A 22,986-nucleotide genomic window follows, 5' to 3' on the forward strand; every position below is an offset into this window, starting at 1 on the left:
TGCTCTAGGTCTCTTTTGACAGTTTAGTTTTCAGTGGTCACTGTCTTTTAGGCTGAAATGCTCTACTTGTTTTTAGCTCTATGTCCACTTTCTTATAGTGCAGGAAAGGCACAGTCCTTTTTAAGTCTCATGCAAGAAGGTATGCAATTTGTCCAGAAAATTTGGTATGGTTTAATAGATGACTTTTTTTTTTGTTAACACCCAGTGATGACTTCATAGGCATTGAAGATGACACAGCATGAGAATTGAGTTATCCATGGTGTTAGCTGTTTATGTCCTGGGATGATTCCTGAGTTAAATGTCTCTGGTTGCCCTGGCTGAGGGGCTCAGATCCAGCTTGCCTGGCTGAATTGGGCCGAGAACATCACCAGCAAGATGAAGGCATCTGTGCTGAAGTTTGGGATAACTGCAAAGCAGAGCTTTGTCTGTGTTTGCTGATGAATTATTCTCGCTCAGCCTCTTGCGTTGGGATGAATAAGCAGAGGGTGAAGCAGAAGTTTCCAGGGGCATGGGAGGATTGCCATGCTCCATTCAGAAGCTGCTTTTCAGGAGTTGTGAATGATGACTGTAGACAAGGCTGCCCAGCAAGCTTGACCTAAATTCAGGGGAAAGAGGCCTTGGACTTGTGGCTGTCCAGTACAGTAGCGTGGAAATCCTGCACTTTTTTCAGGAGGGGCTTGCAGAGACTTAGTCATGCCTGCTAAGATTAAAGTAAATATTGTGGTCAGTGTAGTATCATTTCTCCTACTTCATTTTAGGTTATTTACAGTATTTTAACAGCCAGTGTGTTGAGGAATCTCATTAAAATCAAGAGATCTTCTGATACTCCCTCATCTTCTTCGTTCTGATGTTATTTTTCAGATTTAGCTGAGGTTCCTGGTTATAATAAATGCATGCATAGATAAATGAAGAACCTAAACAGATACACGTTTTCAGAGGGGAAAAATGGAGTAAGTTCACTTCAGTGAGCATCTGGTATTACTTTGGTCAACATTTTTGTGTTTAGGATCTTGAGATTCTGCTAAAAGCTTCTGTTGTGATTGTATTTCTGCATCCTTCAAAAGAAAAATTACTAGTGACCAGAATTCCAGAGGAAAATATGTCAACATATGTGCAGACCATATTTTTATATTGATGCTATTATTCCTAATAATATTCAGTTTTATGGGTTTAGCATATTTTCAATCTGAGCTGTAGTAAACTGTAAGAGAGAAATGAAAAAGGGAAGAGAAAAATATGCTTTGGAGATAATGTGTCATTCACACAGAATAAAATTTATAATCTGCTGAACATGCTGAGTGCAAGAACATACAGACTTGAAGTTCAAATTATTTGGGGGAAAAAGAACCCCGCAATGTTACAAATGAAATAAATAAAAAGCTAACAGTATTTTCACTGACATCAAGAGCTGGGCAAAAGTTTCTCTGTGTGAAACAAGATACCTGTTTTTCTGCAACTTGTGAAAATACTGTGAATCTCAGTAAGCGTGTCTGCCGAGCACTGCAAATTACGAAATGGAATTGACAAACCCAGTATTAATACTTTGTATGTTGATTTCCCCTTCCGTCCTGCAAGAATATGTATTCTTTCTTAGTTTGCCTGTTTCGAATAATAACTATGACCATGGCTGGATACATGCCTAAGTCCTATCAGCAGGATGGCAGGGCAGGCTATGTAGTCTGAAATAGACTCTCTCCATTTGTCAAACAAGCTTCTGCCATGTATGTGCTTAAATCACATATATTTTCAAATAAGCATAATGCAAGAAGTATTTGCAGTCCTTTTGGAACATACCTTGTGCGTTGAAATTTTCCAGTAAAGTGCTTTACGTTTTGTACTATGTCAAGAATGCCTTATCAGGTTTTTAGCATGGGAAAGCAGAAGTAGGCATCATGCATGCAACATGATCTCTTGTAAATCTATCATGCATACTGCTCTGCAGATAACAGAATTTATAGACTTCAAAATTAGTCTGCATTTAAAATTTAAACCAAAAAGAAAGAAATTGGAACTTGCTGCAGAAGAAAATGCTGTAAAACATCAGATATCTGAGTTTGTCAAAACAATATCATTCAAAGCTCTAATTCTGACTCTTTGTCCTACTGTGTTCAATGTAAGCTAAAATCAAAAACAATTTAACAGAAAACTGACTTCAGAACAGAAAATAAAAAGTATTTAGCTCGCTAGCAGATTATTTTGGTGTTTGTAGATGTTTTTCTTTGGTTTTTCATCCTAACCATATTTCCAATTCAGTGTGATTTCACTGAATCTGAAATGCTTTGCAAAAATCAGATCCTTGTCCCCTGAAATGTATTTTCTCATCTTCCTTTTCTGTGCAATTTAGTATGATTCAACATTTCTTTGACTACATGAGAATTACCACATAGTCAAGGCTAGATTTAAACTTCCAGCATACTGAACCAAAAGCTTTGTTAGCTGCTCCAGGCTTTGGGAGGTCCCAGCTGCCCTCCTTGACCAACTGTTTGCTTGGTGCAAACTCTATCTCTGTTGCGGAGGTGAAAGAGGGGCACTGCAGCTGGAGCCCTAGGAATGGATTCAGCTCAGGTTTTCTCCAGGTTCCAGGTTGGGGCGTATCTTGTACTGGTGGTTTAGTGCTCTGGGTAATAGAACAGCTGATCCCCCAGGCACAGTCTTTGAGAAGCTTTTCAGAATCATGCAGCATGTTTTAAGTATGATGGAAAGAAAGGCATGTGTCTCAAATATTAGCTATTTGTTTATATTTTCTTGCTCTCTTGTCTCACTGTTATTAATTGGTTTCATCCCTGCTGCATGGTTTCTACTGCAGAGCACAGTAGCCTCTTTTAGGCTACATCCCATGCTCCCTTGCCAAATTTCCTCTCTCCTTGATCCCTCTCATCAGTGCCCTTTTGCTCTGCTTAAAATAGTGAGTGAGAATGATTTTTATAACTTCTCATCTCCTTTGCCAGGATCACCAGACTGTACCAATTGTTTTTGTTAACCTGGTCTCAGCCCAAGGTGAAAGCAGGTTTCCAGCAGCAGGCTGTGACCATATTGAAGTGGGTAGATCACTGCGATGTGCAGTCTTTGATGTGTATGGTGAGAGTAGTTGTATTGCAATTTGAAAAGTTTTACATATTGTATTTCCCAAGTTATTTTATTAGCTATTCACTGATGGCTAATCCTGGGCAAAGAGATTTAAAGTAGACATTTGTACATAGTTATTAATGATGGACAACTGTGATGCTGGAAAAGCTAGAGAGGACACAGCAGTCCCTGCTCAGATTTCAGAAAGAAAGGGAATTGGCTTTAAATGCAGTTACCGCTGGTAGAGGCACTGGTACTTCATCTCTGCTTTCAAACTTCAGCTTTTGGGAGGAAATGTGGTAATTCATGCACAGAGTATTTGATTATAATGCAGTCCCCATCTAAGTCCCCATCACCTGCAGCTCTTTTTCTGGGATACCTGGGAAGAATTACTAGCGTGTGTTTCTATTGGTAGCGTGTATGACGTGTTAATGAGAAATAATAGTTGAACACAAGGTTTAAAGCTTGTGGAAAATTCAGAAAAATACTCTCTTGTGGAAGTTCATAGTCTGTCCTCACTATTAGAACATCACATAAGTGGTGTGCCTGTGCTATCAAGTGCCCTAGCAGGGCTCCGAAGAGCCTGCAGAGAACAATGCTGTTGAGGCTGTGCTTTTATCCACATCCCAGCTAGTGTTAGAGTGCTTTGGGTGTACAAAATGAGCTGTAACCTTGGACAGAGGTGTAAAAGTGCCTAATGAGATAACTAGTTATTGGTAAAGTGGAGGAAGTGATGCATTTGCAAGGAAATGAGAAAAAACAACAACAACAAACAACAACAACCAGAAGAAAAAGATGTATAACAGGAGAGGGGCAGAGTCCTGTAGATGGAAGTAGAAGGAGGAAAGCCAGATTAAAAAAAGAAAAAAATACTGAAGGAAAGAAAAAGGTGAAAGGAGAAAGAAAGGAGACTTAGAAAAGCGTAACAGTCTTAGATGAGTTGATCCATTAATGTAAAAGACATAAGAAATCAAAAGATGCCTTGGGATATGGAACTAGCTAGAAGTGATCAAGGATGAGAAGCAAGCCAGAAGTACCCTAAAAGTGGGGAATATTTTTCCAAACATCAAAACAGATTGTAAAAAAAAAAAAAACAGATTGTCTTTAATGGAGGAAAACCTTATAAATTCTTGCTTTGGAGAAGGATTTGGGCTATACATATACAATAGAAGAGAAGGGCAGTGAGGCTCGTGAAGGGCTTGGAGAATCAGCCCTATGAGGAGAGGCTAAGGAAGCTGGGGCTGTTTAGTCTGGGGAAAAGGAGGCTGAGGGGAGACCTTATCGCCCTCTTCCAGTACCTGAAAGGTTCTTACAGCGAGAGTGGGGCAGGTCTCTTCTCACTAGTGACATGTGACAGGATGAGGGGAAATGGCCTCAAGTTGTGCCAGGGCAAGTTTAGGTTGGATAGCAGGAAGAACTCTTTACAGAAAGGGTAGTTAGGTACTGGAATGGGCTCCCCAAGGAGGTGGTTGAATCGCCATCCCTGGATGTTTTTTAAGAGCCGTTTGGATATGGTACTCAGGGATATGATTTAGCAGAGGTTTTTTAGAGATGGGCTACTGGTTAGGCTGCGGTTGGACTTGATGATCTTCAAGGTCTTTTCCAACCTGGGTAATTCTATGATTCTATGAATAGGTGCTCTCAGTAATAATTAGAATACTAGATGAATATTGTCTTGAGTGCTTGGCAGATGGGACCTTTACCTGCAGCTGGAAATCCCATAGTTTTGGATTGGTAGGGCCAGGTGAGTAGGGTTGTGGAGTCGCAGAGGAGATGGATGTAGAAGTGAGACTGCATTTTTCAAACCCATAGATTGATTACCTGCAATACAAATTGAGTGTTTGCTGTATAAAATGAAGGGGAAATATTCATATCTAAGTTTTGCACCTCATCTGTCGCATTTGTAAGCTGATTCCACGTTACTCATAAAGCATGATGGCCCAGCCTTGTTAGTTTATGATGGTTGGGGTGGGCTGGTTAATGGACAGTGCATCCCTGTGCTGCAGACCAGCTGGCACCTGGACAGTGCCGTGTCTGCAGTGGGGAGGGGGCTGCATCTGCTCCAGGCCTGCAGCTCGAGAGCTACAGCCCTGATCTGCTTTCCAGGTTGTTCGAACCAGTTCAAGAGCAGTAAAACAAGGTTATGTAATTGACATGTGATGCAGCCTAAAATAGTGACTGCAAACATAGGCTGCTGTTGCTGGGCAGTTGTCAACTGCTAAAAAAAAAAACCCCAACCTCTCAACTGTGTAACAAATGGACCTTTTAAATGAGAAAGCAGTTCTGATTTCTGTTGACTAGCAAGTGTTTGGCTTTCTTTTCTCTCTCTCTCTTTTTTTTTAATTGCAAGGAATAGAGGCTCTGTGAAAACTGAGGTTTTGAAGGAGATTCATCTTATCTTACTGAACATGCTGATTTAAGAGCTTGTATGTCAGATTGTGAAAAAAAATCCTTAGATATTGCATGCAGTTTGTTTCCTGAAGGTGCAATATAACTCCTGTGAAATAGAAAATCCTTCTTTGCATGTGGGAAATGATTGTTTTAGCAATAGTTCTATTTATAATCTAGTCTGTAAAAAGGAAATGTTTATTTGTATTAATTAGAAGAGCGTGTGAGGCTTATGGTGGCAACATCAGTTTCAGAAAATACATGAGGGTCCCAGAGCTGGGTGAAAGGAGCCTGTCATGCACCTCAGAAAGCACAGAAGGGTGGCTGGGGTGAGCAGAATGTGTTGTAGGAGGCAGCCCGCTTCATTAGGGCTACAGCAGCAAGCAGAAAATCCCAGCCCAGGGTTCTGTGTGCTGTGAACAACTGCAGCTGAGGTGAGAGGCATCTCTTCTTCCTGCTGATCTTCTGCAGCAGGTTTTGCTTGTGTTTCCTGAAGTAGGGGAGAACTGGAGCCCCTGATAGTGGTTGCAGTGGCCATGCTTGTGCCATTGGGAGGCTGGTGGGTGGAGGGGAGGGACAGAACCGAGCAAGAAATAGGTCCCCTGATTCTATAAATGTTGTGGTGTACAGCCATAAAACCCAGATTTTTTTCTTCTCCCCTCCCTCCTGCTAAGGAGGCCGGGTAACAACATCCCTGCACTTACCCAGCAGGTGATGGTCAGCACTCTCAGCCATGGGACTTTGATGTGCATCACTATTGTCATGGAGATGCACTTCCCACGTGAGGAATTTGGGGAGAGGCAGGGCCTGCTGCTCACCCAGGGGCTCTGAAGGGGTCAGAACACTGGTGTGCAGCTCCAGCCAGCTTGCCCCTCCAGCATCTGAGGAGGCTCGGCTGGGCTGCGGTCTGTAGGAGCAGGCAGCTCCACCCACAGTTTGATGAGTTAACATATTAATTCTCTTTTTGCAGAGAGAAGGAAAGTTTGTGAATTTCACATGCATTTTGATATGCTCCAGTGAGATGCTATTTTAAAAGTTGAGGGTTTTTTTTTAAAAAGCTTGTTCTGCTTTATTTGCTCTTTAGCTGCAGCTCTTGTTTCCTCACTTTCCTTTTGCGAGGCTTTCTCAATCATGTCTTTGTTTTGGGCCCCAGAGCTCACTGCTGTCTCAGAGGCTGTGCCGGTGAGACTTGCGGACTTTCCCGTCACCTTGCCCAGGGGGATGCTGCATGGCTGCGTGGCCCCATCCAGGGACAGGGAGTGCCGGCTCCACATGCAGAGGCACACAGTGGGGCTGCAGGAAAGCGCTGGGTGTCAGAGCAGAGAACAAGCATGAGTCAACAACGCCAGGCAATTGCCAGAAGACAGATGGGGTGCAGGATTGTGTTAGCAGAGTGCTGTGTGCAAGGTGCGGGAAGTAACCATTTCATTGTGCTTAGCAGTGGTGGAACTCAGCAAGAAAAATGCGTCCGGTTTTGGGTGCTGCATGTACGAAAGAAAGCAGGGAAGAATAAGAGAAATGGTGACAGATTTAGGAAACATGACCTGTGAGGGAAGATTGAGAGAACTGAATTTGTTTAGTCTAGCAAAGAGATGTGGAACATACATTTTTCGATAAGCATGAGATTGTTGTAAAGAAGGTGGCAGACTATTACGGCGTGTATCTTGTGGGGAGTGCTAAAATCTCTTTCTGTTGCAAAATATTCCTCTTCATGTAAAACGCAAAGGGAAAAAAATTACAGCCTAAAGGCTAGCCAGGCATTGGTCTGATAAGTGCTGTGTAGGGAAGCTGCAGAAAACCTTTCCTCAGAAGGTTTGTTGGCAAATTTAGAGGAGTGGAAAAAAAATATCTGCCTGAACTATGAAACTAGCCTTATCTTGCTTCCATGAATGGCCTTGAATTAAACAGGCTTTGGATCCCCTTCCAGAACTGCTTTCTTTCATCTTTCTTTCCTTCCCTTTTCTTTCTTTTATTTTTTTTCTTTCATTTTTTTTTAAACGTTTGACACTTGATCATAGCAGTTGCTACTTCAACAAGTGAGCTCCTGACTTAAATTTAACAAACAAATTTTTAAAATAAAATCAAATGGAGAGAATGTGGAATATTTCCTAAAGTTCTGTAATTTTCTGCTTTTGCCTTAGGCAGTAGCAGAAATACTGCTGGCAAGGATTATCTAGACCCCATTCCTACTGCAGACTTATGCACCTTGAAGTATCATGAAGAGCGCAGTTCTGCTCAGCCCATGGACACAAGCACAACTGAGCGCATTGAGTTCTGGGGCTGGTTGAGCAGTCATTGTGCTGGAGTTTTGGAATGGGGAATAGCACGACTGATGCTGCAGATTTCTGCTGCAGCCTTATTTGGGCAGTAATTCATTGGCCAGATAAGAAATGCTTCTTTTCCTTCCCACTTTTCCTGCTAAACTTTGCTTGTTCAAGAAAATAAGAAGTAAGATTTTGTGAGTGCATCCATTTTCTTTTATTTCATAATCTTATAAAATTAGAGAATTAAAGAGTTTTTAACTGCTTTTCAGTTCTCCCATTTATTAAGTATTTTTGTGCATACTTTAGTGTGTGTCATTCTGTGATACATGAAAAGTGCAAACTCAAATATTCTTTTAGCTCAGCCATGGTTATGACAGAGTTTTATAGCCTCTAGTATGTAGCATTGTAGTATGCATTAATAATTTATTTTGAGCAGAAAACCTTCCTGGCATCCTTTGTTACTCTGTATGGAACAGGAATTACCTTGTATAAATGCACTTAATAAGGGTATATATATAAAAATTACTTTCATCTTAATGCATTAGCATATATGAGATGAGTATCTGGTATCCACTCTGTCACTTTCCAACCCACTTGCAGGTGATTAAACTGGATAAAAAGAATAACTGGGTTAAGCTAAGCACAGATACGCTTCTTGAAAAGGTTAGAGGTCTAGCTACTGCAAGCCTCCTTGCAAGGTGATCTCCATCACCTCATAGAGATCTGAAGGGCCCCAGAGGCGCTGAGGGAGTCACATCAGTCTCAGGTGTATATGCTTTTGGGTTGATTTTGAAGTTTAGGTGCATGAGTTGAGGATCATGCTACACAAACAGGAGAGTCTGATTCATTATGAGAACCTCTGCATTACTAACTTACTTTACAAAATCAGTTTTATTTCAGATGTGTCACTTGTCTCATAAGAGATGATACAGCAGATTTGTAACTGAACATTTATTCTTTAGTATTTGATAGCTACACTATATATAGAAAGTCTACCCAACTGCTGATTTCTTCTGTTGTTTAAGTTTTCAAGTTGTTTTAATTAATGTAGGTTTTAAGATGGCCATGGTTATTTGATTTGATTTTTTTTAAAGAAAGAAAAGCTTGACAATCTCTTTGATTTACAGAAGGCATTTTTTAAATGGAAAACTTTTCCCTTGCTTACTAGAAGAACCACTTACAGATTTTGTACCATATGTCAGTATTTGGAGATGTGCAATTGAAAAAAATGATGAACCTTTACTAAGTTATGCTTTCCAAAGCTATTTAGTAGGCTATAAAGAAATAATTTCAGGCGACCCAAAACATTTGAGGGGTGACTTATGGAAGTATTATGCTGCAGTAGGAGGATTTCTTATGGAGTCACTGTGTGACAGTGATTGAATAAAAAAAAAAAAGTTTCTACAGTATTTACAAATGCGGCCCAAGTAATTATCCTAGAGTACATAAATGTTAACTTCTTTCTATTAAAGTCATTAGCTTCTGAAAGTGGTACTGAAAAATATTGACTTAACAGGTGTACAGTTTCATAGAACAAACTGCCTTCAGGGAAATTCTGCAATGGGGTTCATTTCACAGCATTAAAGCTGACTTGTCATATTAATAGCCTGCACCCGCCTGTGAAAGACTAAAAATGGTATTGCAGTACTCTGTGATGTACAAAGGACATTGTATGAGCACTGAACAATCGCGCTTGGATTCATTGCAGAAAATACCAATTCTTTCCTTCTCTTCACAAAAACAGCATAAAAATCCAGATTCCAATGTTTGTAAAGGCGTATAAACCATCTTCAGTCAGTATGTCATTATTTTAAACACTGCTGTTTTCCACTTCAATTTCACATTCATGCTGCAGCTTCTTTAGATGTATTCAGTACAGAGCAAAAATGCAAATAGGAATTAAGTACATACGCAAAAAATGAATCTGGTTTTTGTCCAGATCACTCCATACAATTAACATTACGTTTTCTTTCTGTGATTAGCTGAAAATTTCATCTTTCTTTTGTTTTTAGAAGGTCTCATTAAAGATCAGTTCGTGGACGTTGATGCTGTCACAATGTTATTGTTCATCTTGAACTTGTCTGGCATAACTATGAACTTCACAAATTCTCTTGCCCAACTTTTGTTCTTACTCTGCAGAGACATAGTGCTAGGTAAAATCCCTCAATAAAAACTGTGATTTGCCACTCTGCGCTTAGTGGTTGGACCTCCACAGCATTAACTAGATGACAGCATCTTTGTAGTGTAGCAGTAACATGCTGCTTACTCAAATAGGATCAAACCAATCGTGTGACATGCACAGTGAAGAGATGCAAGAAACAGCCTAAACTTCAGTTCTGTGTCTGAAAAAATAACATTGACTGAGGGCGAAAGAAAGTCAGATGTGGAGATAGAAAATTACTTATCTGAAGTTTTAAGGCAAACTCCTGAAAGAACCCAAAATAGAAGCCAGGTCTCCTGTGTCTCATAAGCATTCTCTTTGACTTTCCCTGAGGAGACATTGGTGCATTGTGGAAGATATCTTGGCAGAATATCTTAGACCTCTTGTTCTGCTGCAGCTATGTCATGTTTTTGAGCCTGTACCTTTGCTCCCATTGCACTCGCCAGCTGCCTAGGCATCAAATCATGGCTCCACTTCTGGGCCTCATCAGGAGTTTCCTCCTTTCCCAGTCTCCATCACTTGCACCAGTTTTTGGTGTCAACACTAATGCTGCTTGTCCAATTCTTGTTTTTCTTTGTGTCTCATCTCTTCCATTGGTAGCCAGCTCAGGAGCCTCTCTGCTTAGCTGCCAGTTGGTTTTACTGCAGTTGCGGTCCTATTTTATTTTATTTTTTTTTCCTTTCTCTTTTGTTTCAGACATCTTTGTTACCAACTTGCACTTAATTTACAGAGTAATGAGTTTCTTGCTTTCTTCTTAAATGCCTCTCCCTGAGTCTTGGTAGTTCTTACAGTGCCATCTATGTAAAGCTGCAACACACTGTTGTATTTTACCCTGCACTATTTTCTCAGATTTTGAATGCTAGCAAATCATGCAGCTGTGAGCTGTGTCCTCTCCTCTTGTCCTTCCTTTGGAAACCCTTTGTATGGCTTTTGCCCTACAAACCAGTTTTGGCCTTCCTGGGTCCTGGCAGCCACCCCTGGATTCAGGTAGCTCAATAAATCTTCTTTTCCTTTCTCTGTCATGCTGAGGCTTGTGGCTTCCTTTCTCCCACATCCACTATAAGCACCTTATTTGAGAAGTCTACGTGGTAGTGCCCTTGCCTGACAAACCGCACTGAATGACTCTGCATACATTTGTCCCACAAAGCAAAACTTGAATCTTCAAGTTGTTAAATGCCAGCCTGTTTTCCTCCTTGTCCATTTATTTCCTGCCTTCTAAATGTTGTGTGTTATGTACCTGCTGTCAGTTTATGAGTGCTTCTGTAGGGCTTTACAGAACTGAAGTAATATGTCGTGATTTAAGCATTTAAGCTTGCTTTAAGCTTGCTTTAAACCTTCATAGAATTCTGTTCTATAAAAAGTATTAAATCAGAAATCAACTACTCATTGAGCTGGTTAAAGAAAATGGAATATGTTTGGAAACTTTACCTCTACTTTTCATTCCTACTTTTTTTAGGGGGGGGGGATAAATAAATAAATAAATAAAAAGCAAGTGAATTCCTGCTTTCCTAAATTAAAAAGAAGAGAAGCTCCACTAAAGCCTGTGGCAAATTACCAAGGTTATTGGGAAGGCTGAAGAATGGGATTGGGAATTTTTGCGTTAATAAGAACCCCAAATGACTGCAAAATGAGAGGAAAAGAAATTGGAATTATTTAAATACAAAGTCTAATAATGCATTTTGGTTTTGGTTCATTCAGGACAGCATAATTATCTGTGTGCGGGAAGGAACGACTGCATAATTGATAAGATTCGGAGGAAGAACTGCCCAGCCTGTCGGTTACAGAAATGTCTGCAAGCTGGAATGAATCTAGGAGGTAAGTAGAATATTAATAGTGGTCTCTTAATTTGATTAGGCAAAAATATTGGAAATGTGCAGCCTTTTTATAGTTTTGGCAGCTGCACAATCTCAAAAGTTAAGGTGGAATTATCCTGAAGAAGTGCTTAATAGCTAATAAACTCTATTGTCATTCTAAATCAGCTTTTGGAGATATGTATTTTATGGCTCAGAAAAAAGAAAAGTGGGTGTTTTATGATGACAGTAATTTTCCTGGAATCTCATATAGGTAAAAGTGTTAAGGCTTCAAAGCTTGCATAATTTTCGTGGTGATGAGCATTCTGTAGAATACCGAAAAACGTTTCTATGCCATCATGAAAAGCAAATGTACACACAGTGAATTCTCTTAGCTTTTTTGTTGTTGCTTATTTAACATTTATAATGGTTATTTCTGCAACTGTATGTATATGCAATTATTTTGACGATGTTACTCTGTCATTCATATACTCATAACAAAAAGGCAAAAAGTTTTCTTAATGATTATCAAAAGTATTTTAAAAACTGTATTTTAACAAGACTTATAATAGCTTTTACATTGTTTTAATTCTTCAATTACAACATCCACATAATTTTGGGTGTGTTTCAGTAGGTATCACATTACAACTCATCTCCCTGAGCAAATTGTATTATAAATCACTTCTTCCCCCCAGCTCTCAGGTTTACTATAGTGTCAGTGATTGGGGCTTTCGGTACTGCTACAGGCCCTTTCCCTGATCTAGGGAGTGACTCTTTCCTTAGAATGTTTTCACTGTTCCAGAAAATCGTAACATGGTCACATACTTCCTGCAGATTGTTTCCTCTGACGCAATTTGTTTTTTGTCTACCTGGACTTCTTCTGGTAGTTAAGTTCCATAGGCACATCTAGCTGCTTGTCGTTAGCAGGATGGATCTATGCAAACTCCAGGCTCATGTCTGCTGCCTGGTAACTTTTCTATTTCTTCATCCTTTTCTGCCCTATCGCCTGGCAGAATGCTCAAGGAAAACATTTCTCACTTTTCTGGGAGAATGAACTCACGTTTTTTTTCCCCCATTAGGACCTTTTTCACATCCTCTTGCAATTTTGACATGCTGCATTAGTCTCTATGTTCCTTGTTTCTCTTTCCCTGAAGAGAACAGGACCAAATCGTGGTATCCTGGGAGCTGACATCTCCCCTGATTTTGGTCTACTCTGTTGAATCTAGCGAGGGAAAGCAGACAGTCAGGAGCTCACTGGTATCAGCTTCTTCTTCAAAGAAAGGAGCTCCTCGTCTGAAAATGTGTGTGGAGCAGGAAGCCCAGGTATCTGGATTGCTAAAATACAGTTCCTGAGCTTTTCTATTGCTTCATCCTGCACCATGCATACAGAGTCCCTGCAAGTGTGCCTTCCATGACAAGCGTACGTGTGTTTAGGATTCTAGCAAAGTATAGGACTTTCATCTCGCTTGATAACCTTCTGTAGCAACACGTGATTTGTCTCTAGTGTCATCACTGACATTTGCTGATGTGCTTCAAACTGTGCTCACACAAAGTCATCCACAAAAAAAACCAAAACAAACCACAAAACAAGGTTGGGGGTAAGCTCAGCTAGGATTCCTGTTTCCACTCACCAGAGTGCTGTAATTAAGGAATGCATTGAAGTCTTCCTTTGTGTTAGATTTTGTTACGCTACTGGAATTTGTTTGCAAATCTTTGTTTAATGACCTAGAAGGCAGCACCTACCTCTGTAATACAATTGTAGAGGCATGCGCTTGAGCTTTGTGATTTAGCTGTTCTGATGATTTTCTTCTCTTAGAAAAAGTAAGATCATAGAATGACTTGGGTTGGAAGGGACCTCAAAAATCATCTTGTTCCAACCCCCGTGCTGTGAGCAGGATTGCCAACTAGTAGATCAGGTTGACCAGGAAACTCTCAAGCTTGGCCTGAAACACCTACAGGGATGAGGCATTGACAACTTCTGTGGGCAGCCTGTTCCACTGCTTTACCACCCTCTGCATAAAGAATTTCTACCTAATATCTAACCTAAGCCTCCATTCTTTCTGTTTATATCCATTTGCCTTTCTCCTATCACTGTCTACCTTTATAAGAAGTCAGCCCCCTTCCTGCTTGTAAGCTATTTTCAAGAATCAGAAGATCACAGTGAGGTCTCCATGGAGCTTTCACTTACCTAAACAATCCCAACTCCCTCAACCTTTCATCAATAGTAGAGGTGGGTGCTCCAGCCCTTTGATCATCTCTGTGGCTCTCTTCTGGACCTGTTCCAACAGCTCCGTGTCCTTCCTGCACCAGGGCCCCAGGCCAGGATGCAGTATTCCAGGTGGGGCCTCACAAGGGCAGAGAAGAGGAGGACAGTCACCTCCTTCTCCGTTCTACCCAGCCGTCTTGGATGTAGCCCAAGATACCACTGGCCTTTCAGGCTGCATGAGCACAGTGCTGGCTTATATCCAGTTTTTGGTTCATTGGGACCCCCAGGTCCTCCTTGATGAAATTGTTGTTCCTGATTCAATTCCTTTATGCCACATAAAGAAACTAAACAATATAAAACAATCCTTCCATCAGTGCAGCAGAGTAGAAAGTATGGAAACAGCTGTGGATGTAGATGCAGTATAGTGCCTTGTGCATGACCTAGTAGAGAAAGGCCAATTTGGAGACAGTGGGGAAGACTGACAAAGAGAATTAAGGTGCCTGGAGACCGTATTTATCATTTAGAAGATCCCAGTGGCTGCCAAACTATGCTAAGACAGCTTTCAGTCTTCAAGATGTCCCAAGTCTTGCAGGAAATCTTAGCAGCCTTAGTAGCTAATGGCTTTAAGCTTTCATTTCCCAGTAGTGAACTTTGCTTTGGGCATATTCAGAAGAGCAACATAGGATCTTAGACTTAATTTTGGGAACTTCTATGTCCTGTTACAGGGTTTTCTGAGATGATGGAGTTCATCATGATAAAGGGCGTGGAAATGGCAAGAAGAGATATGAATTCATGTTTGAAAACAGTAATTTTGTTTTTCATAGACATTTCCAAGGTTTGATACTAAGCAACAATTTTTCATAATAAACGTGAATGTAAATAGTATGTTCATATTGTTATGAAGATACATCATAGCTTGGAGCTTCACATACAGTTAACCTAGTTTTGCCAGGAACATTCTTTTAAACTTCTACCTTTTTCTAGCTTGGATTTACAAGCAAAATGCTCAAGTATTTTGTTAGGCATTGTGAGCAGTAAACAGCTGGAGGAAAATGAATTTATAAATGCAGTTTAGTTTAAATCCCGCTTGCAGCATCGTGCTCTCTATAGCTGAGTCACACTGCACGGTTCTGTGCTCTTTGCGCTGTAGATGTAGTTTAAGCTCTCACCCTCAAAATGAAAGCAAAGGTAAACGCAAAAAACAAATTGCATTTGAAAATGCTTATGTGTTTAGTTCATGGGAAATACAGCAAGATGATATGCAGAAGGGCTCAGGGCTGAAGATTGGGCAAGTTGCTGAAGGTATGGATGTTTCTTTTCTACTTGAACTCAGTTGTAACGACTTCTGTACTCACTTGAAAAGAACAAAAAAGAAGGCACAATAGTTGATGTGGAAGAAGTGTTGCTGTATATAACAAGATTCTGTCTCCCATGGGGCTGGAAAAGAAGTTGACTTTTTTTGCATCCCTCCCTTTCTGTGAGGAGGCTGCACCTCTGTGCCTCACGTTTGTAATGTGAAAATTTCTGATAGTCTTTGTACTGTTACTATGAAGATACTGATTTCTGTAGTGGAAATGGGAGATAAGGAGGATGTTTCCATGTTTCCCACAACACATTTTTGCTCAGCATGTGATTAATCTACTGTTCTTTGTGTTTTGGTTTGTTGATGTTTTGTTGTTGGTGGTTTTTTTGTGGAGGTTTTTTGTTATATTCTTTTTCATATATCTGTCTGAAATATTCTTTCTTCTATTGGCTGTGTCAAAGTGCTCGTTTGTTTTGATCAGTTATCTTTGACTTCCCAGCATGCTGACAGTTTTTTCTTGGGGGAAAAAAAAAATATTTTGATGCGTGGCAGCATGCCATGCTTTAAGCACCTTTTACAAAAATGCTTGTAATTCAGAAGTGCGTCTACACCTTTTCATGAATCCTCAACAAAATTAACGTTGCAGTTTTATTGTTTACTTTCCTCTTTTGTTTGTTGAAAAATTGTAGAGTTCTCATTGCTCTCATCCTCTAATAGACTTTAGAGAATTATTCATCAAGCCAGTAACTAATTTACCTAATTATGTTCATTTCTCCATTTTTATTTTGATTTTACAAGAAGCATCTGCAACCTGTAATTTCTGCAAAGCTGAAGTTGCCAAGTATCAAATTAACTCATCCTCCTTGTTTCTAGAAAGTGTGTCTGTGCACTGCAGACAGACATGGCCCTTCAGCAAGCAGGACTCCACAACTTTTTTTGGGAATCACAGCTCGTTTGTTATATTTAAAAAAAAAAAAAAAAAAAAAAAGGAACAAAAAAACTCCAGTACCATATGCTAGACTTAATTATTGGAAGAGATTCAGAGTGAGCAACTGCACTACGAAGGTATGCTGGCCCATTTTTGGTTTATGCTCTTTTGAAGATTCTTAATTAATTTTCAGTTAATTATGAACCGGAGTGACTTCATGAGTTGTGAAGTTTCTTCCAGCATACGCTGCGATCAGATTTGTCGAGTCTCTCACTTTCGCAGGAGACATTTTCATTCTCCTCCCACCTCATGCTGCTGTTCTTTTGTCGTACCTATTGCATGGCAGCAGTAGGGGGGGTCACACTCAGCACCCTTAACCACACACAGGTGATCAGTGTGGCTCCTCATACATCATCAGCTGCACGCAGCTAGGCAGGCAGAGGCTTGCAGCAGTGCCTGGGGTGCTGCAGTTCAGCCAGGGTGGCTCAGACCCTCCAGGTCTCACTCTTGCTGCATGCCATGCTTGGCACGGAATCCTAGAGAAGGGAAATGTTTGTTTCGGGGTAGCTTAAGAAGAGTTAAGCAGGTTAGTCATTGCCCCTCTGGTGTGACCCAATGACCAATCATCTGTCCTGCTGCTATGTGAGTACTGAAGTTCTCTCTTTTGCTGTATGATGTGTCATATGCTTAGAGGGCAAAAAAAAAAAAAAAAAAGGTTTTTAGAGGGCTGTTGGGTGTAGGGCTGTGGTCCTTTCCTGCTTCAGCTCCTGTACAGAGCAGTTCTAAGACTTATCAGCTCTTCTTTCCCACAACAGTAAGCAGCAGCTTGCTGAAGTACCCTTCAGTTACTGTAGGGAAATAAAATAGATTTCACCTTGCAAATTGCATAGTTCATCACTCAGTCTGCAGAAACTGCTTGTGAAATGCGAGTCTTGGTTTTGCATACATTTACATATGTCAGACACTTCATGTACAAGATGCTCTGTGTGCTTGCACATCTCCATTTTATACATTAAAGCATTTCAATAATCTGAATAATAGATTAAATGAATTGGTAGTAAGAGGCAGCACTTCACCTTTTTGCCCAGTTTTCCATTTTCTGTGTAATAACTTCATACTACTGATGATTTAAAACCATGGCACTATTTTCGGTTACTTTAGCTTATGTGTTTATATTGTAATGTTTTATATTTTTTCAAGAAACAGAAAGAAATTGGGGAAAAAAAATAGGAAAAGAACATAATTACTTAAAAATAACACTCTGGAAACTAAGGAACTCTTAAGTACAGCACCTCGTGGTGATGTAGAAAACAGAGTTTTTCTTCAAAAAGGTCTAGCAATTTACTACTAACCAAGACTGCATAAATTTGAAAGGAAAACATAATGTTCATAAGAAACTGTAAAACAGTTTTGGGTACATATATCGTTTGCTTTTATATTTCATTTTAACTATTTTTAAATGCTGGTTAAATTTAACGGCATTTTTATTTGTGTTTATTATGTAGCATTTTCTTTTTAGGGAAACATAATTTTTTATTTTTATTTTTTGCTTGAAAGTTCAGCTGGGTGTGTGTTAGTTCTTCTTTAAGAGTTTTACCAATATACCAAATACAGCAGTTTAATAAAGCTGTCTGTGGGTTTTGTTAGGCAGAACCTCCTGTCAGTTTTTCTGGACAGCCTAATGGTGGTACCTACTGTTGTTTCAGATATCATTAGTGTTGTTTCAAAGAATGTTAAGAAAACATTTGTGTTGGATACAAATCCATCAGGTTCTGATGTGCCACTTATGCCTACTTTGATTTGCAGTTTATGGTGTATTGAGGCCAAGTAAATAACAGAACATGAGAGGAACTGTGCTGCCTTGTGCTGTAATTTTGTTAGGTTTTGTAAATTTCTACTGTACTTAGGAGTACATTAGAAACCCATGTTGCTGCATGCAATCCGTCTTACAGTCCCTTCAGAAGAGGGCATTCTTCATCCTGACCACGTGCTAGTTGTGCTTAAGGCAGGGCCACTGCTGAATCACCTCTCAACTCTGCACTTGGTGAATAAAATAAATTCAGTTGTCTTCTTCGGGTTTCTCTAGGAACTAATTTGTTTGGGAATTAACTTTTCCTACTTCTTTGTCTGTTTTCATCCATGGTACAAAATAGTGCTCTTGCTGTGTTCCTGCTATGACGTACTAACATTTCATCCTAGCCATCCCCAGGAATAGTTTAGATAACTGTCTGAACAGCCACTTGCAAAAGCTATTAAGAAACTATTTGGGAATGATGAAGAAAGTGAAGAATTTTGAAGAGGGATACTAATCTTCCAGGTATTGATTAAAAACTGGTATTGAAATTCTGTCCTGGTACTTCCCGTTTTGCTGACAATTTTATTTTATACATGACATTAGCTCAAGAAGGTGCACTGTAGCAGTCTAAAAGCACTACGACTCATAGGCAATGATACTTAATCAGATTCATAATTCAGGTTCTTCGTTTTTTTCAAGTTTTGCTAGTTTCAGCTCTCCCTTCTGACTTGTGTCCAGCTGCCAGCTTCGTTTGTCTTTCCTCCAGGAACAGCCTTTCAGGCTTTTGGCAAGGACCTGCTGAACTCCAGACTTCCCTGTTTCATCCGTTGGATGCTCCATCCTGCCATTCATGGCACAGCATCTTGGGTTGCCAGCTTTGCAAAGGAGTTGAAACTTTTCAAGTCTCCTGCTGGGATTACGTGCCCCAGCCTGCCCGGCATCATGTGGCGACACTGGGCCTGCAGGCTGTCCAGTGTTTTGTCTGGTTTCAGTAGCATGCAGGTCTTGCTGTCTGGGCTCAGAGGGTGCTCTGTCCCTTGCTGACCATACAGTATGCTTAGGATTTGGTTCTGCCAGACGCTGGCGGACTCTGTTATATGGATCCTGTCTGTAGTGGACTTGAGCTCTTAAACTTTTCTATCAGTTGTTAGGGCTCCATCATTCACCTTTGGGACAATCCCAGGGTAGATGACATTTGTGGCCTTCCAACTCCCCAGGACTGAAGTCGACCTCCTTTTTTATGTCTGTGCCCTGGTGCACCGTTTCTTTAATTTGTGGGCATGTAAATTTAACAAGCAGTTGTCCCGAGGATCCTGAAATGAGTTGCTAGGTTGTTGGTGGGTTTTTTTTGCACATAAAGATGCATAAAAACAAGCAGGCCCATTACACCTTCTTTCACGTTGCTTTATCTCATCATGCCATAGCAGACCAGGATCACTTGGTGTTTACAAAATTATTTACACACAGCTCTTGACGTTTTGCTTTTTCCTGAATCACCAAATTACTGTTTTTCCTTCCAGTGTTCTGAGTCAATTTCCTTTTCACTGTTCCCCACAGCGAAACAGTAGTCCCGGCTATGAAGTATGCCCATGTCTCCCGTTCCTCTTTCCAGAGCCGCTGGTTATCACCAGAGCCCTTCTGAAACCTCTCTCTGCAGTCTGTGGTGTTGTGTTTCCGTTACTTACTTCCCCTTCAGTGCAGAAAGCTGTAGAAGCAAGAGGAACTTGTCCTTTTAGCTTTGACTTAACTATTGCTTCAGAGAGTTTCCACCTGAGTAAGAAGATATGAAGGTTTGAATTTGCCATTTCTGACACAACTTTGGGCAAATTATAGTAGGCTTCCTGTGCTGATCAGCAGTTTTTGTTAAAACCCTCACTAGTTGCCTACATGAATGTTGTGAGCTGGTTTGGAAAAGCTTAGAATAAAGCAATGAGAGTGATTAGCAGTCCTAAAAACCTGACTGGAAGAGAAAGGTTGAATTAGTTGATATTGCTTGGTAACAGTCCAAAGAAAGACTGGAGGAAAAGATGAAGAGAATTCTGGAGGATAGAGGTATCTTCAAAAAATGTGATGCATTTCTGAAGAAGAGGAGGAGATGATTTGCTTTCTGTGTCTGTGAACGGCAGAGCAAGATGTGGTTAGCAGCGAGAAAGACTGAAGTGAGGAAATGGAAACCTAGAATAGTTGATCTAGGGAATATGTGAGGTCTATCACTGGGCACATTAGAGATTACTTAAGGTTAACATTTGTCAGAAGTGATGTGGCTGCAGTTCTGGTCTGAGAAAAAAAATGGATGTACATTTGTCCCATAGTCTATGACTGTGTTTAATACTAGGTGAGGGCATGTAAGTTAGGTAATTTGTCTACAGATCAAAGAAATGTGAAAATGTTACTTCCGTGTGACAAAAAGACATTTAGGATTTTGACATCAGTGATCTTAACTGAGTGAGCAGTCCTGTATCTCAGTCTTCTGTGTGGCAGTATATTTTAAAGAAGCAGCAATGCAACTCTGCGTATCACGTGCTCTTTTCTTCTGATGTTGTGTTGGTTTGGTTTTTTTTGCTTGTCTGCTACTTTGGAACTTCACAGGTTTTAACTTGACTCTAGAGCTGTGTTTACTCTGTTAATGTCACAGGGAAAATTTATTCAATTGCAGATTATGCCTTAGCACGTGAACTTGTTGTTCTTTCTCCTTGTTCTCACATATGTACTTTGCTTCAGAACTACCTTAGTGGCCTGTATTTTGTTTTGAATCTTGTTGCCTTCTTTTTTTCTCAAGCCTGTGTATTCCAATTTTGAGTGTCTGCTTTTTGCTAAAGCAAGTGTGAGAAGTGCCAAGGCTATCTGGCTCAAAAAGAGGACTTTGGAGTTAGATATTAATAGAAAGAACGATACACAGCAGGTTTTGAAGGAACAATTGAGCAAATTTAAGACTTAAAAGTACAGAAGAGGCAAGAAGGTGGTGTTTAACAAAGGAAAGCCAAGTGACGGCATCTGTCAGTGTGTTTGTGAACCACCCAGTACCACCCAGCTTCCTGCAAACTGATGTGGGTGATTTCTGTGCTCGTGGTGTAAGCTTGGGTAGTTCTTTGCTATCAGTTCTCTGCCTTCTTCTAATGCCATAACATTTTAGTAATAGAAAGTTTCCCTGAATAACATCCCAGTAAGAGGTGCAAGAAAAGGAAGACATCTTGGGAAATGAGTTCAGGAGAACAGTCCATTCTTTGTAAGAGGATCTGTCAGTACAAACAAGGAGATGCTAATGTGTGTGTAAATTCTTGTGCCTTCTAAGCCATGCCTTTCTCATACTGGAAAGAGAACAATCTGAGGAAAATTCTACTTGATTTCTTTTTATTTCTGGGTCTGTAGGTGGACCAAGCACATTCAAGGAGGTCATTTACATATCTCCTCAAAGATGCATGTCTCTGTTTTAGTTGTTATTGACATTTCATAGATGACTACTTCTGCTTCAGGGGAATTGAGAAATACTGTCACTTGTGAAAAAATATTTCATATTGTATATATGATTAATATTACAAAGTCGTGTTTTCCCTGACAGGTGGTTTGTATCACAAAGTAGTACATACGGGACATTTTACTAATGTTTAGGGTGATTTATTAAAGCGGGAGATTAGCATGGTTATTATTACTATTTTATTTTTTTTAATGACTAGTTGTGAACTAGATGATGAAAAAACTGCAGAAGATAAAAAGCCAGATTATATTTCACAGATAGTGTTGCTGTTCTGGTAAACTGCACAGATGATTTCTAGAGGGTGAAGGACAGCTCCAGTAGAATGTATTAGAAGTAAAGTCATTTGAGAGAAACAAGAGTTGATGCAAACAAAGTATGCAGAAATTATGTGGATGAGGAGATGCATCTGAAAGTTTTGTTGCTTGAGAAAAATACTAGTGGTGTTGTGATATGTAGCAAAGTAATGAACATGAAGGGAAATACAGTACGTACCAAATTGGGTTCCGGTAATACTAGTGTAAGAACAAAAATGAAGAATTTAAAATATGACTTGTTCTTTAGCAAGAAGTGGAAGCGTGAGCACTCAAGATGCAGGATGAGAGGTTCTGTGGAAGTGTTTACTTATTGATGGTTTTGAAAAACTGAAGATGTTGAGTGGCTGTGTCTCCAGTGTAGATGCAAAGAGGGTATTTGACACACAGTAAATATCTCTATGATTTTATCAGAGGCAATCAAGATGGTTTAGTGTTAGATTGAAGAGCACATAAATCACAAAATAGGGCTTAGCGCTGGGTATCAACCCAAGTAAAAAGCAGGAGAGAAGACTTGGACAACGAACGCCTGCAGAAGGTTGGATGAGAATGGGTGTCTTGGGAGAGGGGTTGTCACTTGGCACAAGGCAGAAGCCAGCATTGATAGCCAAGAGCATTCAGTCTGGTACAACGGAAGGTTTCAAAATCTGTTTTCCAAAGTTTCCCTAATTTAGTTTTTAAGCAAATTATTAGGAATGCCAGCAGCACAAGCTGCTACTGTATTGTTGCTGCAGGTGTTTTAGAGTTGGAGATGTCAAGTGCTGGAACTGTAGGTGACCTGCTCCTTGCTTTCCTTGTTGGCGTTCTGCTGCTACTCTGTAAATATATTTGATGAGTAGTCAAAACTAGTGATGCATTTAGTAGACACTGCTTAGCTGAAAAATCACTGAATTTGCCATCCATCTGAGAGTGAATAAATAATAAAATATGAGTTATTGGAACATCTGAAAAGGACTGGTTAAGATTGGCTTTAATCAAAACTACAGTTTTCTTTTGTAAGCTTATTTTAAGGCTTTGTTTATTGGTTGATTTAAATATTCAGTATATATATTTCTTTTGAAATCAATGAAGAAGCATAAAATGGGAGTTTAATATACCAAAATATTAGCTGTGCAACTGTATTATGTCAGTTTGGGATTTTATATGAAATTTAAATACTTCAGCCATTTCTCATTAAAAAGCTTTATCAAAACCAGCTTGATTTGATTTTAACAGGAAACCACTAATTGGCATTTGGTAAAAGTTGTTCCCACACGGGGAGGAGTACCCCTATGAAACTGTTATTTTTCAATTAATTAT

At 39.9% G+C, this 22,986-nt stretch overlaps 1 protein-coding gene across 6 annotated transcripts in view; it reads left to right on the forward strand.

Annotated features, from left to right (window-relative positions):
• NR3C2 (nuclear receptor subfamily 3 group C member 2) overlaps positions 1 to 22,986 on the forward strand; it is a 198,138-nt gene that overhangs the window by 131,910 nt on the left and 43,242 nt on the right. For all 6 annotated transcript variants that reach the window (XM_072334931.1, XM_072334928.1, XM_072334929.1 and 3 more), the window contains one exon: positions 11,578 to 11,694. In XM_072334931.1, the coding sequence (XP_072191032.1) occupies positions 11,578 to 11,694 (117 nt within the window). The remainder of the gene's footprint in view (positions 1 to 11,577; positions 11,695 to 22,986) is intronic.

Source organism: Excalfactoria chinensis, chromosome 4, assembly GCF_039878825.1.
Source record: "Excalfactoria chinensis isolate bCotChi1 chromosome 4, bCotChi1.hap2, whole genome shotgun sequence".
NCBI classification, from domain to species: Eukaryota; Metazoa; Chordata; class Aves; order Galliformes; family Phasianidae; genus Excalfactoria; species Excalfactoria chinensis.